Source organism: Euprymna scolopes, chromosome 7 (genome assembly GCF_053919585.1).
Source record: "Euprymna scolopes isolate OS-2025 chromosome 7, ASM5391958v1, whole genome shotgun sequence".
Taxonomy (NCBI): domain Eukaryota; kingdom Metazoa; phylum Mollusca; class Cephalopoda; order Sepiida; family Sepiolidae; genus Euprymna; species Euprymna scolopes.
Window position 1 is genome coordinate 39,940,283 of NC_136488.1, and position 16,789 is coordinate 39,957,071.

Consider the following 16,789-nt stretch of genomic DNA (forward strand, 5'->3'; position numbering starts at 1 on the left):
GAAAAACAATAATGAAAAGATAAAACTGGACTTTCACTCAAAAATAAAAAAATACAATTTCCCTTTTACCTTCACTGAATTACAGAACACCTTAGTTGGACCTGACAACATATACTATGAATTCCTTAAACAATTTGCAGATCCTTCTATGAAATACCTACTAAAGATCATGAACAATATCTGGATTAGTGGAAAAATACCCAATCTCTGAAAATAAGCAAATATTATCATCCTCCATACCCAAAAGTGAAAAAGACTTATCAAACCCCTCCAGCTATAGTCATCTGCCTAACCAATTGTTTATATAAAACCGTAGAGAGAATGGTCTAAGACTAATTTGGACTCTAGAAATCAACAACCTACTAACTGACTTTCAAGCTGGTTACAGAAAAGACGAAGCACAGTTAACCACTTGATCCACTTAGAAACAGTTATCAGAAATGCTTTCATCAAAAAAGAACATTTAATTGCATTTTTTTTTTTTTTTTTTTAAATCTCAAAAAGGCATTTGACATTACATAGCAATATGGTATAATGTTAGAACTTAACAAATTCGGACTCAAAGGTAAGCTACCAACATTCATGGAAAATTTTATATCCACCCATTTCTTTTTATGGGAAACCCCTTTCTGAAATCTACAAGCAGGAAATGGAAATACTACAGGGAAGTATATTATCAACCACACTTTTCAATATCCAAATGAGCAGCATTGTCAAAATTCTGGATCCCAGGTTGGAACCTTTTCTATATGTCAATGATTTTCTCATTTGTTACAAATCAAAACCTATCCACACTATTAAACAATGTCTCAACAAGATTAGCGAATTGTTCAACATAAATGGGTTCAAATTTTCCCAGACAAAAACTAAGTGTTTACATTTTTGTCAACAAAAGCTACATCTTCATCCTTTTCTCAAACTTAATAATAAAGAAATATCCACAGTTGAAAAACATAAATTCTTAGGCATAATCTTCAACAAAAAATTCACATGCAAAGCACATGTAAATGACCTCAGAACTAAATGTAATAAAATAGTACAGTTAATGAGAGTAATAACCAATACAAACTTATGAACACATAAAAATCCTACTAAAAAATATACAAATCGCTTGTCAGATAGAAGCAAGACTTTGCCAGCTTCATTTATGGATCTGCAAGGAAATTTTATTTAAGAGAATTGGAAACAATTCACAACCAAGGACTCAGAATGGTTCTAAGAATTTACAGAACTTCATCAACAGTATGTATGCAGAAGCCTTCAAATACCAGTCTCCTTGAGACAAGAAAGAGTAGTACTTCAGTACTACATTAAACACATACTGTGTCTTCACCCCAAAATAAACCTCTTCAACAAAGAAAAAAATGCCATAAAAACCTATGGAACACAAACAGAACACCTACTAACTAGAAAATTGTCTTATAGATAAAAACGTTCACAAATTCAAATTTCCAGAAAACCCTCCATGGTTACTAAAACAACCAAAACTCATCCTTCACTTAACAAAATATTCCAACTCTGATATGCACCCTGCAATCTGTATAGACAATCTCAAGAATATATTAGGACAATACCCAAACTGGACATGCATATACACAGATGGATCTAAAGACCTGAACAAAATCAACTGTATTTAACAATATCATACTACAAAAACGCTTTCCAGGCAACAGCTCAATTTTCAATGCTGAAACAACAGCAATAGAATTAGCCTTGGATATCAGCCTTTAAACCAACTCAAACAAGTACATAATACTTTCAAATTCCTTATCAGTTTTAATGTCACTAAAAATCAAAGACTTAAACAAGCCCCTAATCATAAATCTTTTACAAAGAGTTAATTATGTCTCCCGAAACACAAACATCATCATAAGACTCAAAAATTTTTTTAAAATGATCACTAGCAATACAAAAGTACCCTGTACAGACTTCTAAACAACAAAAATATCATATCTAAATGGCAGAAGTCATAGAATTCCTGCAAAAACAATAAACTCTATCAAATTAAACCCAACCTCAAAGAAAAAACAAGACAAAATCTCTAATTATAAGATGGCAAGAAGGGAGTAGTAATAGCAAGTCTCCAAATAAGATACACTGCTATGACACACTCGTACCTACTAAAGGGCAAAGAAGCACCAATCTGTATCCCATGTCCAGAACCGTATATCATAGAACATATTCAAAGATCTCCAACAAATATGAAAAAAATGTTACCAAAGAAACAATCTAAAAGACCTTTTCCGCAATCTCCTAATAATACAAATTAACAATCTTCTAGAGTTAAAAAGAAAACACCTAGCATACAACTAACACTTATCAAAGTGTAATAATCACACTAAGAGCTTTATATATATATATATATATATATATATATATATATATATATAAACACTAAAAAGCAATAAACAAATTAAACCAAACAATATTTTCAGCATTAGATAACCCAAAAGAGTTGATATGCTATTAAACCAAATCAAATTGAAGTGAACCCTTTATTTAAACCATGGAGGTAGCATCAGCCATAACTGGGTAGAAGTCCTAAGTAATTCCTAATTGTGTTTTGAGTGCCATTTGCACTGAAGATTGAATCCTCAACATCTTGAAAAGTGTAACTTACAACTGAATTTTACAAATTATTTTATCCAATACACCATGGATCCTGATGGAATGAGAGCATGCTACCCCATGGATTAAATAATAAATGATATGCAGGGTTTGACAGAAAGATTCTAATCTCAACAAAATACACCTGAAGAAGTCACATCAATGAAAACATGAAAATAATAATCCAGATGAGAACAAAAGTCAAAAAAATACAAATAATACGAATAATCAATCCTCATCTCAAAAATTCAAAAACATAGAATCTTTTTGTTTTCTTTTTTTCTTTTCTTTTAAATCTAAAAGCATTTTTATGAGTTCAGTGTTAAATTTTATTTTAGATATAAAACTACCATAATATATTTTACTTTCAACATTTTGACATTGTAAACAGGTCACAAATACATATAAATTTATTCATTACTTAAACAACAAATTCTCTCATTTATAATTGTAATAATTGTCATAATGTTTAATAATTTTCTTTTTATATTTTTAGGGTTACTACAAAGACATAGTTGAATTTTTCTTTGACAGCCGAAATGAATGCAAAGGATTTTGGAAAAAATGTATAGAACACCATGCATTTTTCCGCTGTCACACTGTTAAGAAACTCCCCCGTAATAAAACCCGAGTTGTTAGCCGAGGATCTTCCTATAGGTTTGTATTCTGTCATCTATATTTAGAATGAAAGACCTGGCAACTTAACTCAGTAAAAAAGCAAATTTGTGTCAGCACAAGTGAGAAATTTGCATATCTTTATGCAAATTTGTCTCACTCTTTTTTTTCTTTTCTACAGGGGAGTCACCACTTATTAAGGTCCAAAGCCCACTCGAGGATAAGAGTTAATTAATGTGAGGTGGTTGTGTAGTAATCGTTAATGGTGTAGATTTGATAGAATTTGGATTATTTAAGGGGACAATTCAACAATAATTTGTTTACATTGAACTTGAAGGCTACCATATTGTAATCTTTAACAAATCGCTAACTTTTCTTCAGTGAGAAAAAAAATTACTGCCATGGAATTTTGCTTGTATGAAGTACAAACACCCAATCTATGGATTTGCTGAAAAATCAACAGTGAACTTCAATATTTGAAACATTTTTAAAAGTAACATAATCTACATACTTTTAAGCCGTGTAAAAAAATTTTAATTAAAAAATTCAATGGAATTCTTTGGATTTTTGAATTCAAAGAGACTGAATGTATAATGAATTTCTGGAGAGAGGTGATCAATTTTTTAAAGCTAATTTTTTTCTCTCTATTTTATATAATTGAGATTAATATTTTAAATGATTACACAGACAAAAAAGGAATTATTTTTATGAGGGATATTTTAGCATTTAGTGGTTTTCCTTTTCTGTCTCTTAAATTGCTTTCTTCATATTTTATTTGATTGAATTTCTTTTGTCTAATGTAGATGTTGAGATGATTATTTTTGTGCATAAATGAATTTTTTTTAATACTCACTACGGATATGTGTTCATAATGGTGGTGCAGGTGAGTTCTGTGTGGGGTTTTGTATCACTTTCACTAACACTTGTGGAAAGAAATGAATCCATCTCTTATATACTCAGCTATGCATAAAACAGGTTCTGAGAAGGAGCACTCTGAAATAACCAGCTATTTGTGGTACTGTTTCTACCTTCTGAACATCTTTGATGATACAAGACATTTAGATTTCAAAGTATGATGGGTCACAGGACATAACTGGAGACACAGTGTTCCTCAGTAGGCAAATGTGATGTAGATTGCTTTGATTAATGCTTAATAATTTGTTAAAGTGTATTGTTTTTTTTTTTTAATTCATTTAAATTCATTAAAATAAATTGAAATTCATTATCTTTTAAACAGAAAAATGATGAATATTGTTGATTAATTATATTTTATTAGAAAAAATTTATTCCATACAAAACATAAAAATCTCTCTTTACAGGTATAGTGGTAAAACACAGAAGCAACTGATGGAATATGTCCGGGAGAATTATTTTAAAAAGCGGCCATTTGAGAGGTTTGTATCTTTTTTTGTTATTCATTTTTCTTGTGTCAATTTTCTATCCAATAAAATATCAATTTTTATCATGTTACCCCCCCCCCTTATTTTGTCTCACTGCTCCTCCTTTAAAAATAACTTTTCCAGAAATGATGAAACAGTTATATTTATGAATGTTATTTTCAAGATTGAAATTTTTAAATTGTTTTGCCCAACATATCTGATTAAATCATCTTTTTTGATATCTAATTTGACTGTATCAAAAATTGATGTTACCTAAAATCTGTCAAGGAAGCAAAACAAATATTTTCTCAAACTTAAAAATCAATAGAAAATTCTCGCTTGTTCATGAATGTAAGTTCTCTATTTTATTTACTAATACTGTTTGGAACGGTGTGAATCCACTAGGTTTTATAAAATTCTGATGTCTATGAATTTACAAACCTTTATAACCACATCTTCAGGAATATTTTGTCTTGCAAAAGAATTATGGAGATTCTTGAAGAAGTGTTAGTCAGTGGACAAAAGGTCCAGTGAATATGTTGGTGAGGACAGAATTTCATAGCCAAGTAGATTTTAAAAAAAAATTTATTAGGACAAAGCATTTATTTTTATTTTTGTATTTTTTAAACATTAAAATAAATTTATGCATTTTTTTTTTTTTTGTTAGAGATGCCCATGAAAGTATAAATAAAAATTTAAACTATAAATTCTGAGCATCCATTTGTAAAGCAAATTTTGAATTTGTTCTCAATTAATAAAAACAATGAGAAACTTTTAAAAAAAATGAAATCCGTTAGACAATTAGATTTGCGATTTTTTTTTTTTTCTTAGCTAACATTGAAATGTTGCTTGTTTTTATTAAATCTATAAAACTAATGCTTTTTTATTGTTTCTTTAAATTTTGTTAATATCATAGAATAAATCATAATTTTTTTCAAATAAAACTCAAGTGTTGGTGAAAAGTAAATAAAAACTTAAAAAAATTTTTTTATCAATACCAAAATAAAACTCCTTAGAAATTGTTTATCAAAACCCAGAAAAACTAAAAATTTCTTGATGGCTTTTAAATCATTTTCTCCAACGTATTTGATTAAATCATCTTTTTTAGCATATAATTTTACTATATTACAAATTAATGTTGTCAAAAATCTGTCAAAGAAACAAAACAAGTATTTATAGATTATTTATTACTGCTATGATGAATTAAATTTTTATTTTTATCATTTGATTGATTTTGGTTTTATTTTTATCATTTGATTGATTTTTATCATTTGATTGATTTTGGTTTTATTTTTATCATTTGATTGATTTTGGTTTTAAAGAGTTTCTATGACTTAAGCTGATCAGTGAATATTAATTATACACTGATTTGAGTAAAATTGTTGATTTTTTTTTTTTTTTAATTTTTTATTTCTCTGGTTTTCAGATCTGTGAGCGGCCGGATCAGTCGGAGTACGAGTGCAACCCCTAAAAGTCATCAAAAGACGACTACTCTGAACTCTTCTGACTTTCATGTAAGTCAGAATAGTACTGCCTCCAGCGGCTCACAAATCTTGGCCGATACTACCCAGGAGAGTAATCATGTATTGCCATCGTCTCGGGTAGAAACTGCTGAGGTGCACAGTGAGAGTTCCTTGTCAGGCAGCCGCTCCTTGGGATCACCAAAGCTGGATTCGGCTCGCAGCCATAGTCAGCCAGCCATCACTTTGGAGCAGGATGGGAACAGGAATGACCACCAGGCTCCGGGCAGTTCTCCACACAACACTGACAACAAAGTGGAGTCCAGTGATCATGTCCATGGCAAAATTGCCAAATCGGATTTGAATGGTATATCCGTTAGCTTAAGTTCTGATAGGCAGCAAACATTGTCAGCCAATCAAAATGCAAATGACAATGCTGGAAATCATAATTTATCTTCAATTTTGAGTACATCTAGTAACAGTGGTAAAGAGAAGGGTCCGAAAAAAAGTTGCGATTCTAGTGACACCTCCACACACATTCTGAAATCGGTACATTTTATGAGTGATGTTATCGATAAAAATGGTAATGCTGATAGTACTGATGACATTCCACTTCAGACAATTCCCCGTAGCAACAGGTTTGATAATATCTCTGACATAGGAGAAGATTACGATTACGACTACCAAAGTGACGATGACGATAGTGACGATCAGAGTGATGACGATGACGATCATAGCGATGATGAAGGCTCAGTTGACAAACTCGAGTATAACGTGTCTTTAGAGGAAATAGCTAGTCATGAGGACATAAATAGGCGTGATAGTCCTCTGACTATAGAGAAACTATCTGCAGAAAGGGATCAGTTAAGGGGTCATAGGAGAATGGGAAGTAAAGAGCGTGTACTTACATGGAATATAGCAGAGATGTCTTTAGAAGGAACTAGTGGGGAAAATGATTGGGAAAGACTAGACAGTGGAGAGATTATTGATATGATAGAAAATGATGGTCCTAGTGATTGGGATGGTGGAGAGCTTTACCTAAATTTAGACACAAAAGACTCTAAAGGCATAGAGGATGAAAGTGATGAACTTTCTAGTTCTCCTGCTGTGCAGGATGTGATGTTCAGTTTGGGAGTCCCTACTGATGAATCTAGTGAACTTATTACGGAGACAGACACAAGTCCAACTGCTGATGAGATGGTCGAGGAAGGTGGAGAAGATTCAGTTCCCTTTGAAAACATTCCACCTTTGCCTCCAAGTTCGTCTTTTAGTGAAAGTTCAAAGGTTATAGATGATCTGTTGCCCAAATCGGATTCAGGTATATCTGGTATCGAGGACAGCAGAATAAGTTGCAGTTTGGAGACGGAGGAAGAAGACAGGTTGCACGAGATTCTTAGACAAGTTGATTCCGGTGAAGAACTGGATAAATCACCTGCTGAAAGGGAAACCCTCAATTTTCCTTCATCAAATCGAGATTTTAACTCTGAAAATAATCGAAAGGATGACAAAATGCCCCGGCATGCAAAAAAATCAAAAGAAAAACCCGATAGCAACCGACAGAATCTTGATAACGATACAAGCAACAAGCTGCTGTCGTCATCCCAACCTTTTGAAGATAATAAATCCACTTCTCATAATGTCTTGAATAACATTTCCAATTTGACTAATGAAAATAAGCTGAATAAATACAATAAACCCAATAGTTTTGTCAATGGCAGTGACCTTATCAAAGACATTCCATATATATTGCATCGTCGACTCAAAATTGATAAGGAGTTGAAAGATGAAACTGAATTATTTGCTCTAACAGAAACTGAATGCCACAATGTCCAAACAGTTGAGAGCAAACTATCTTCTTCTCTTCTGCTTGAGCAGCTCAATTTGAACAATGAATGCCAATCTCAACGGAAGTCAAGAGGCCCATCACCTAACCGAAGATCCCCATCATGCAGAACTCCTAAGGATCATTCTCCGGCCAGTCCCCGTCGATTTGAATTAGTCAGTTACAATAAACTTCCTCCTAAAACAAGTTATTCCAGTATCGATGATACAACTAGCCCTTCATTAGAAAAAGAAATTTTAGAACAAATCCAAAAGCGGGCCCAGAAAGAAAATAATGAAAAAAATAAAAAAAGTGAAATCACTGCTGGTAAAGAAGACAATGAATTGGTTGACACTGTGGTAGGGAACACAGAATTTGTTACCTACCGAAAACTTCCAGCTAAGGACAGTTTTTCCAGCCTTGACCATACAACCAGTCCTACAGTTGAGAGTGATATAGAGAAACATAGACTCACAGTAGGTCAAATGTCAGTTGAGTCTGAACATCTAAATGATAATGATGCAGAGATAAAGTCAAGTGAACTGCCAGAGCAATCAGTGGACACTTCAGTCCACCTTGTAAAAGGATTAAGAGGTCTACCCGAACCAGCCAGTGTGGCATCTATCAAGAGAACGATTGTTGAAGATGAAAATTCTGAGGTTAAATCAACCGAGGTCTCAACTCCAAGCCAACAAGAAATTGATTTATATCTTCTCTCTTCATCTACTGCTGATGATGATGATGATGATGATGAACAAATAATTGATACTACTACTACTACTACTACAGCATTATTACACCAAGAGCCTAGATTTGGTGGACTGTTATTGGACTTAAACGATGACTGTAATAGCAATGAGGCAGCCAGCAATAATGACAATGACCGCAATCACTTCAACAACGATCCTGCTTCTGTTGCTGCTCTGATTCTAAGTCAAGATATTGACACAGAACCGAATGAGCGCAAGATAACTTTTAGCACCTTCAAACCACCTCCACCATCGCCAGGGTCTTTGATTGGAGATGAGTCTGAAGGGAGTTCAAAGATAAATTCTGCTAACCCGAAGAGCAGCAACAGTCTTGTTAAGCAAGATTCAGTTGTGTCTCTTGGTAAACCTTTGACCACAATTACTGAAGAAGAGAGCACCACAGATTCATCCAGAGCACAGTCCGATGAAATGACCCAAAAATTGTCCGGCTCTTTGAGGCGACGGAACCTTTCCTGTGAATTTGCACTGCCACGACGACACAGTGCTACTGATGATGCAGATGATTCTAGTTTAGCCGACAGCCAGTTAGAAGATGAATCATTTGATGTGCACGATTTATTAGAGCCGTTGGAACATCTTCAAACAGATGATGATTCAGAAGAAGACTTTAATGGAAGTAGTACGTCTTTTACAAGAGATAGTGAAACGAGTGAAGCATGCTCAAACTCATTTTTGGCCTCCAACCGAAGGGCATTGTCCCATCCAGCATCAAACAGTTCCAGTGAGAGCTCCTCATCAGGTGAATCAGATTATGAAAATAGGAAAAAACTCTTGAACATCGATCCATTAGCTGAACTCGAGAACCTTGATATGACAAAATTAGAATCGAGCGACGATGATGAAATTACAGAGAATAAAACTTCTGACTACATGTGCACATTGGCCCCTGCTGCTTCTACTGCAGCAACTGTGTCAGAGTACAGAATGACTGCCAGCTCTCATCATGATGATGACGATGATCCTAAAAATGCTACAGCTCCTAAATTGGACGCTGCTCGATGTGTAAAGGCAGGATCTCATTCTAAAAGTACATTTGAAATAGAACGGACTCGGGTGGTTGAGCTTAATTTGGAGATTTCAACTGAAAATCCATGTGGAAGGTCAATTTCTATGGAAAGCACCTACAAGAGAGTCGTCTTTTGTGAGTCCTCCTCAGATAATACAGATTTCCAAGAAACGGATAGTTCTGCAGCTGTTAGCTCTCCAGATAGTGCCCAACTGTCCCCTCTCACCCCAGACAACGCAGTTGGTGGAAATTCAGAAAAAGAACAACGAACAAGTGCTGTTTACCAAAATCCGTATGCAGAAACTGTCCTCAGGCAAGAATTGAACTTCTCACCCTCACAATGAGCAAAACACAAGGAATTTTCATTTATTTTAATTTATTTGATAAAATGTCACAACAAAATCACACAGATTTTACACATTCCAATTTTTTATTTCGTTTTTTTTTTCTCCCTGAGAGTCTTTTTTTCTTTTTTTCTAAAGAAATATTTTCAGCATATTTAGAAGACTTCCCCCTTTTTTTCTCACTGTCTTTTAAATTTCTCTATAAAACACAAACTTAACACTTGTAATTTCACATCAAGCTACAATGTATTATAAGGTTTCAGATTGTATATAGAGTAAGAATAATACATTTGTGCAAATGTTTGTCAATAAGTTTCATTCTACTTACATGCAATTTTGGATTGATTAATATAATCGGTGAAGCTCTCCCCATCTTATGTCCATTTTACTTATAACATTTTAATGATTTTTCATTTTGAACAATAAATATCTGATAATTTATTTAAAATCTAGATCAAACAATATTTATAAAATTTTTAAGTTTCTATAATATTTTGTGTGACAGAAAATCTAAGTCTGCAATGGTTTGCATTTTTTTATTTTTTTTTTGTCTTAAATCTGTAAATATTTTCTCTCAAATAACCTGATTAAGATGAGTAACTATTTCTGTTAATGAACATAAACAGTCTTGCTGCTCCATATAATCAAACGATTAGCTAACACTTACAATCTTATTTTCTACTATTGTTGTTTGTGTTTTTATTCAAGAGGAACATTAATTCCTTGAAATGTGTTAAGATTCAAAGATTTCGTTCAAATTGACTCAAAGAACCTATACATGCGAGGAATAATAATGAATTTCTCTTATATAAACTGATTTTAAAAAACACCCCACTTAAAAAAAAAAGCAAAAGAAAAGAAAACAATTATTTCAAGCTGTTAAAATGATAAATTGAAAACCAGTTCACTTTATTATGAAGTAATTTTTCAAATTGACTTTCCAAGAAACATAATTGTTATTTTTGTAAGCAAACTGCAGTTACATTTAACATGATTTTCTCTGACTGTTTAATGTTTACACAAATAGCAGCATGCTCATGATTCTTTGAATGTTGATAGTTAAGTGACAATTAATAAGAAATCAGATTTCTTAATTGTCAGTAAATAGACATTTTTTGCTCACGTATAGTTTTAAGCTAATCTTTTAATATTTTTATTTGCTTCATTTCAAAAGTTTGTGAAATTATATAACTCTACTATGCAAAGAGATTCTTCATCAATTACATTACTCATCACCTGTATCCTAAGAAAGTGTATATTATAAACAAGAGAACTTAGGGAATATGACCATTTTGTATGGACTTTCCATTGCCGAAGTCAGATTCTAGTTGTTTCTGACTTTTGATCTTCAAGCCCCCTTTGCTGCTTATCTCTCTTTCTCTGACTGTGTTTTCTCAGTCAGTCGAGGGAACTCATTTGCTAACAACAAAACAAGAGTAAATGCCACAGTTTAGGAGCAGAACTTTCCAATTCAAATTTTCTTACATAAGTGCAATTTATTTAATCTTGGCAGTTTCTATTTTTTACTAAGGTTGAAGTTTAATTCAATCGTTAATAATAAGCGGATGTTAAGAATGGACGACTCTCAATTATTGGTGCTTTTTTCTGACGTGATGGAGAAGGAAGTTTTTCATCACAAATGGCTGTTAAAAAATGTATATCTTTTCTTTACATATGGACTGAGAGGGAAAGGAACATTCTTTGAATATAGACATACTAACTGTTCAGATCTCATTAGATTTTAATACATTCTATTTTAATATAGATCGGTTTAGTCTACTTTAAATTCATTTCTTTTATAAACTATTAAACTAATTGTTTCATTTGTAAGGATTTATAAGGAAAAAGAAACCAGTTCTTGCCCAGAATTCCACTTATTTAAAAAAAAGAAATAAATAAAATGTATGATGACAAAACGAAAATATCATATTCCAAAAATTATGTAAATTGATCAAGTACTTTTATTTTTATAAAGAAAATTATTTTTTAGCAATTAATGAAAATTTGTAGACATTACAACATCGGGACAAGATCAAAGTGTAGTATCTGTATCTGTTCTCCAGATGCTGCACTTCTATTTCTTGTTCTCTTTCGGTGGAGGAGAAATCCTTCACGACTGAGACAATTTTTATTTTTGTACCTTTTCTCCACGTTAAAAAACGACCCTGGTGTCTAACTCTGTCCCGTGGGGAGGCATAGTAAATAGGTACAACATAAATCTGACAAGTTTTGAATTATTGTTGAGTTATCTCCCTTATTTTTAAGATTAAAAAATGACGGGCAAGAGTCACTCTTCTGATACTCATAAAATTTGATTTATTTAAAAATAAAATCACTTGATCAAGTTATGTGATATTTGGAATATGATATTTTCGTTTTGTCACATCATACAGATTTTTTTTAATTTTGTTTTTTATTATAGGGTGAATTCTAGACAAGAACCAAGAAATCTTATAGATGTCAACTATTTCTTCCAATCACAATTATTTCTGAATCCCTATTTTTTATCTTTTAATTGGGATTTCTAAATTGCAATTTCTCTCTTAAACTTTACATAAGTTGGATAGCAAAGATATTTGAAGTAATTTCTAATCAATATTTTTATTCAGTAAAGATCATTAAGAAAATTTAATGAGAATTTATATTGTTTGGCTATAATGATCTCTCATCTTTTTCGTTAAAGCCAGATGTAGAAGGTGTACTATCAGGTGTTGACTGCTCATGAACTATCTGTGATTAAATCTCTCTTTTCCAACAAAGACACAGTTTGCTTTCTGGTCTTCTTGTATCAGGAATCTTCTTACAGAATTCTTCCCCACTTTTACTTCAGACTGACTGATTTACAATGACATGCATTATTGTTAGCAGATATATTATCTTTTAATTCTCTGTGCCTGATAAACACCTGATCTCTCATTTTTTTTTTTTTCTTTAAATGTAAATATTTAAAATATGGTGTGTCAACAGGAAAAAAGTATTCCAAAAACGCAAATGATTTTTGAAAACGGACATGATATTCATTTGCCTATCACCCAACATCATTTTTATTCAATCATCATCACCACCATCATCATCGTCATCATCATCATCATGTTTAAGTAACAAACAATTGGTTCAAAGATTAAAATAGCTGTGGCTGTTAATGGGGCCTGGGCAGGCCATTTTTTCCCCCTGCCCCTTCACATCTCAGTATTTATGCCTGCCTTGACACCAGAGCTGCGGTTTTGACTTGTGATTTCCATGTCAATTAAAAAAAAAAAAAACTCAGTTTCCTGCCAATGCTCATTTGGAGCGACTTCCTGTTAGTCGCATTTATGTTGTAGATTTTTCTATCATAAACAAAAAAAAAACGAAAATTCCTAGATATATTTGTAATTTCATTTTTTAAATTCCTATCACAAAAATCTCATTTTATTATTTGTTACTTATTCTGATTATTAGAAAAAAAAACATTTTAAGTATTTTTAAATACTTACAAAAACGTTTCTATTCAATCAATTAATGGTGCAATCTGTGCACATTTGCTGAGCATTTATTTTCAAAGACAGTTGCACTAGAAATAGACTCAACTAGAATTTTAGTAGAATTAAAGCGTTAAACATATCACTTGAGAGAGTGGAAACTTGAATCAGTTTTTCCTTTCATTTGAAAAAAAATGTCTTCTTGAAAAACGTTTCCTTCTCATAATTTCCTTTGCCAATTCCATTTTCATTATCATTGTCTTTATCGCTGCAGACATTATCATCATCACCATATAAGTTGCTTTATACTTATATAATTTATTGCTGGATTTATGTTTCATAAGAAACACTTTCCCATTATCTTGATAACGCTAACATATGAAGTAGTTAAAAGACAAAAGTTTATTGTTTTATTACTTCACTCTTACTTTTTAAAATTAAAATTATCCCTGACCCCATTTCTCTAAAAATTTATGATTTTTTTCATCATCTGTTAGTCTTGACTGATGATCTCAACTGCCTTATTTGTTTCTGCCTTTATCTAGATTTGATCCTACATCTCGGACCTTAGTCTTTTTTACCTCTCCTGATGAACTACTACTCGATTTTGATCACTCATTTTCTTACAAGTTTGTGAATTTACTTCGATACATTCCTATTTTTAATCAGTCACATTGTCGCCAAAGATTGTCTGGCAACTTCTTTCTCTTGGCACCAAATTCTGAAATATTTTTTTTATTTCTGGTCCTTTGAATCACTTTTTATATTTTGGCATATAATTTCATAAAAACATTCCATTATTATGATTATCAGTTTTTTGCATTCGTGATAAAAAAAATTGTCTTTTATATTTGTTATAATATATTAGCAACTTAGTCAAACATTCCAACTATTTTTTATGATTCTGTGTTCAAAAAAAATATTCCAGATTCCACTTTCTGATCATTGCAATTTTTCCTCTTTATTTTTCTCAAATTTATAATTAGTGCTGTTTTGTTGGCTTCATATTTTGCTTTTAGAGGAAGTAAAAATAACTGCTATATTTTAAGATAAACTATAAATTATAAATTTGTTAGAATTTATGATTTTTTTTTTCCTTACAGTTTTTTTTCTTTAAAAAATGTTTTGTGTTTAACATTAGGGATTCATTTTGATTTAAAAATAACTTAGAACAAAAAAATGGTTAATAATAAAATATGCTTTTTTCAAAATAATTTCCGTTCGTTTTTAAAATGGAATCATTTATCTCCACGATTTTCAAACTTTTCTCTTTGATATTTTTCTAATATATACTCATAAGGGCATTGACGTTAGGCAGATATTCTTGTATAAACCAGATGACAGATTTGTCTAATACAAATCACTTTTCATCTTATTGTCTACTCCATGAATACTTTTATAAAGTTTATTTTTCACTTACAAACATGGCCTCATTTAAATAATCTTCCTGATATATCTCCAAGAAAGCTTTAAACTTTCATTCCCCAGCTATGGCTAAAAAGAACTTTTTGTTTACAATGGATAGTTTATCATAGGTGATTGCATACTCAACATTAAATAGCGCATAAAAGGTTTGATTAATCAAATTATAAAAATAATGCTAGAAATTGTAATGATAGAGCTAGATTTCATTGGTCAAGGAACAATGAAAACGAGTATCTATTTTTATTAGTCATGCTTGATAAGGGAGTTATTTCAGTGTTTCTTTTTATCAGATTATATGGACTTAGATCTTATTCATATATACCCCCCCCCCATTTTATTTTAATTAACAAGCACAGACAAAGTGCATGTGGTGGTTACAATAGATATACTAAGTTAACAGATCATTTTTTTTTTTTTAGCACTTCCCCATTTTTTTCTTTAACGTTAAGATGAACATCAAAATTAATAAATTGTCTTCATATCTGAGTAAATTTGATCCAATGCAATTCTCATTTTATTCATTCTCAGAAAATATTGATAAATCCATATCAAAGAGAAGCATAAGATTAAAATTGGGTTTCCATTGCCCAAAACTTCATGTAAAACCATTCAAAGGTTTTGTGATCTTGATTTACGTTCTCATCCAATTCTTCTGTAGAATAAGATACTTTATTTTAAAATGCGCACATTTTCATCCAATTCACCTCATAAACAGCAAATTTGAATGTATACAAACCTATTTCTGAACATTTACCTCTACAATAATATGAATAGATGGATCTGAAAGAGTAAGCTATAATAAATTTAGTCTTTGTTTTTTGGTGCTTGACTTCAATCATTACAATACACCTCAGACTACTTGAACTTTTACCTCACATCCTCGTATAAGACCCACCTGCATGATCTCTGGCTGCTCATTACTCGTTTGGAAGTTTCTATATATTTAAGTTTTAAAAATTTTAAATGACTTGGTGCATGTAGTCATCTCTCATTTTTGTAACCCAATGCTTTTGGTTTTAGATTTTCTTTTGTCTCGGTGTGAATAATAAATCAAAAATTATTTCTTTTTGTTTTTTTAAGTGATTACCTCATGTCCTTTATAACGTTTTTCCTTAGATTCTTGGAAATGATTTTGTTCATATCGCAAATGACTGACTTTTCATATGCTCAACTAATGACTTTCATTCTCTTAATTTCTTTACACAAATAAAAATAAATCATCCAAATTTTCTTTTAAATGAAACTGTTTTATGGCCATATTCATTGAAGTACTTTACGCAACACTGAATTTCTTGATTTCTTTAAAGCTTTTATGCTAATTTTATTTACTCATGACTATGTCAAATTAATCTCTGACTCGCTTCATATTGGTTTTTATCTGTTAATCTGTTCATTATTTGTATATAAACCCTAATATTTGTTTTGTTTCCACTGCAATGGACTATTTCTTACCCCTTTGATATTATTTGGTCTGAATAACATAAGGAACCATCTCCATGACATGACTCTAGTTTGTCAACATTTATACTCCTAGCAATTTATTCATACACATTGATGCAGTATTTGCTCACAGCCCCTGCTATACCGAAATGGTTACTAGATTCATTGTCACATAACTTTGATGATCTGATGGAAACTAGTGTCAATGTGATTTAGAAATCTCTGCTGGTTATATTATATTCTACGATTGTTGATAACTGAATTCATTTGCTGCTGTAGAATTCATAATTTAATTGAAATAATTTGATTAGCTCAAACACTTACTGTTGATAAGTTTCAAATTTCATGTTTGAATATATATATATATATATAATATATATATATATATATATATATATATATATATATGTATATATAATGATTTCATGTATCCGCATAACATTTTATAAGGAGATATATT

At 31.5% G+C, this 16,789-nt stretch overlaps 1 protein-coding gene and 1 long non-coding RNA gene across 6 annotated transcripts in view; one reads left to right on the forward strand and one right to left on the reverse strand.

Annotated features, from left to right (window-relative positions):
• Positions 1 to 16,789, forward strand: part of LOC145279686 (FERM, ARHGEF and pleckstrin domain-containing protein 2-like) — a 324,554-nt gene that overhangs the window by 244,326 nt on the left and 63,439 nt on the right. For all 4 annotated transcript variants that reach the window (XM_080130959.1, XM_080130961.1, XM_080130960.1 and 1 more), the window contains exons 10-12: positions 3,104 to 3,264; positions 4,542 to 4,616; positions 6,028 to 6,428. In XM_080130959.1, coding sequence (XP_079987085.1) covers positions 3,104 to 3,264; positions 4,542 to 4,616; positions 6,028 to 6,428 — 637 coding nt within the window. The remainder of the gene's footprint in view (positions 1 to 3,103; positions 3,265 to 4,541; positions 4,617 to 6,027; positions 6,429 to 16,789) is intronic.
• Positions 1 to 16,789, reverse strand: part of LOC145279688 (uncharacterized) — a 204,181-nt gene that overhangs the window by 107,142 nt on the left and 80,250 nt on the right. The gene's annotated exons all lie outside the window — the stretch shown is intronic.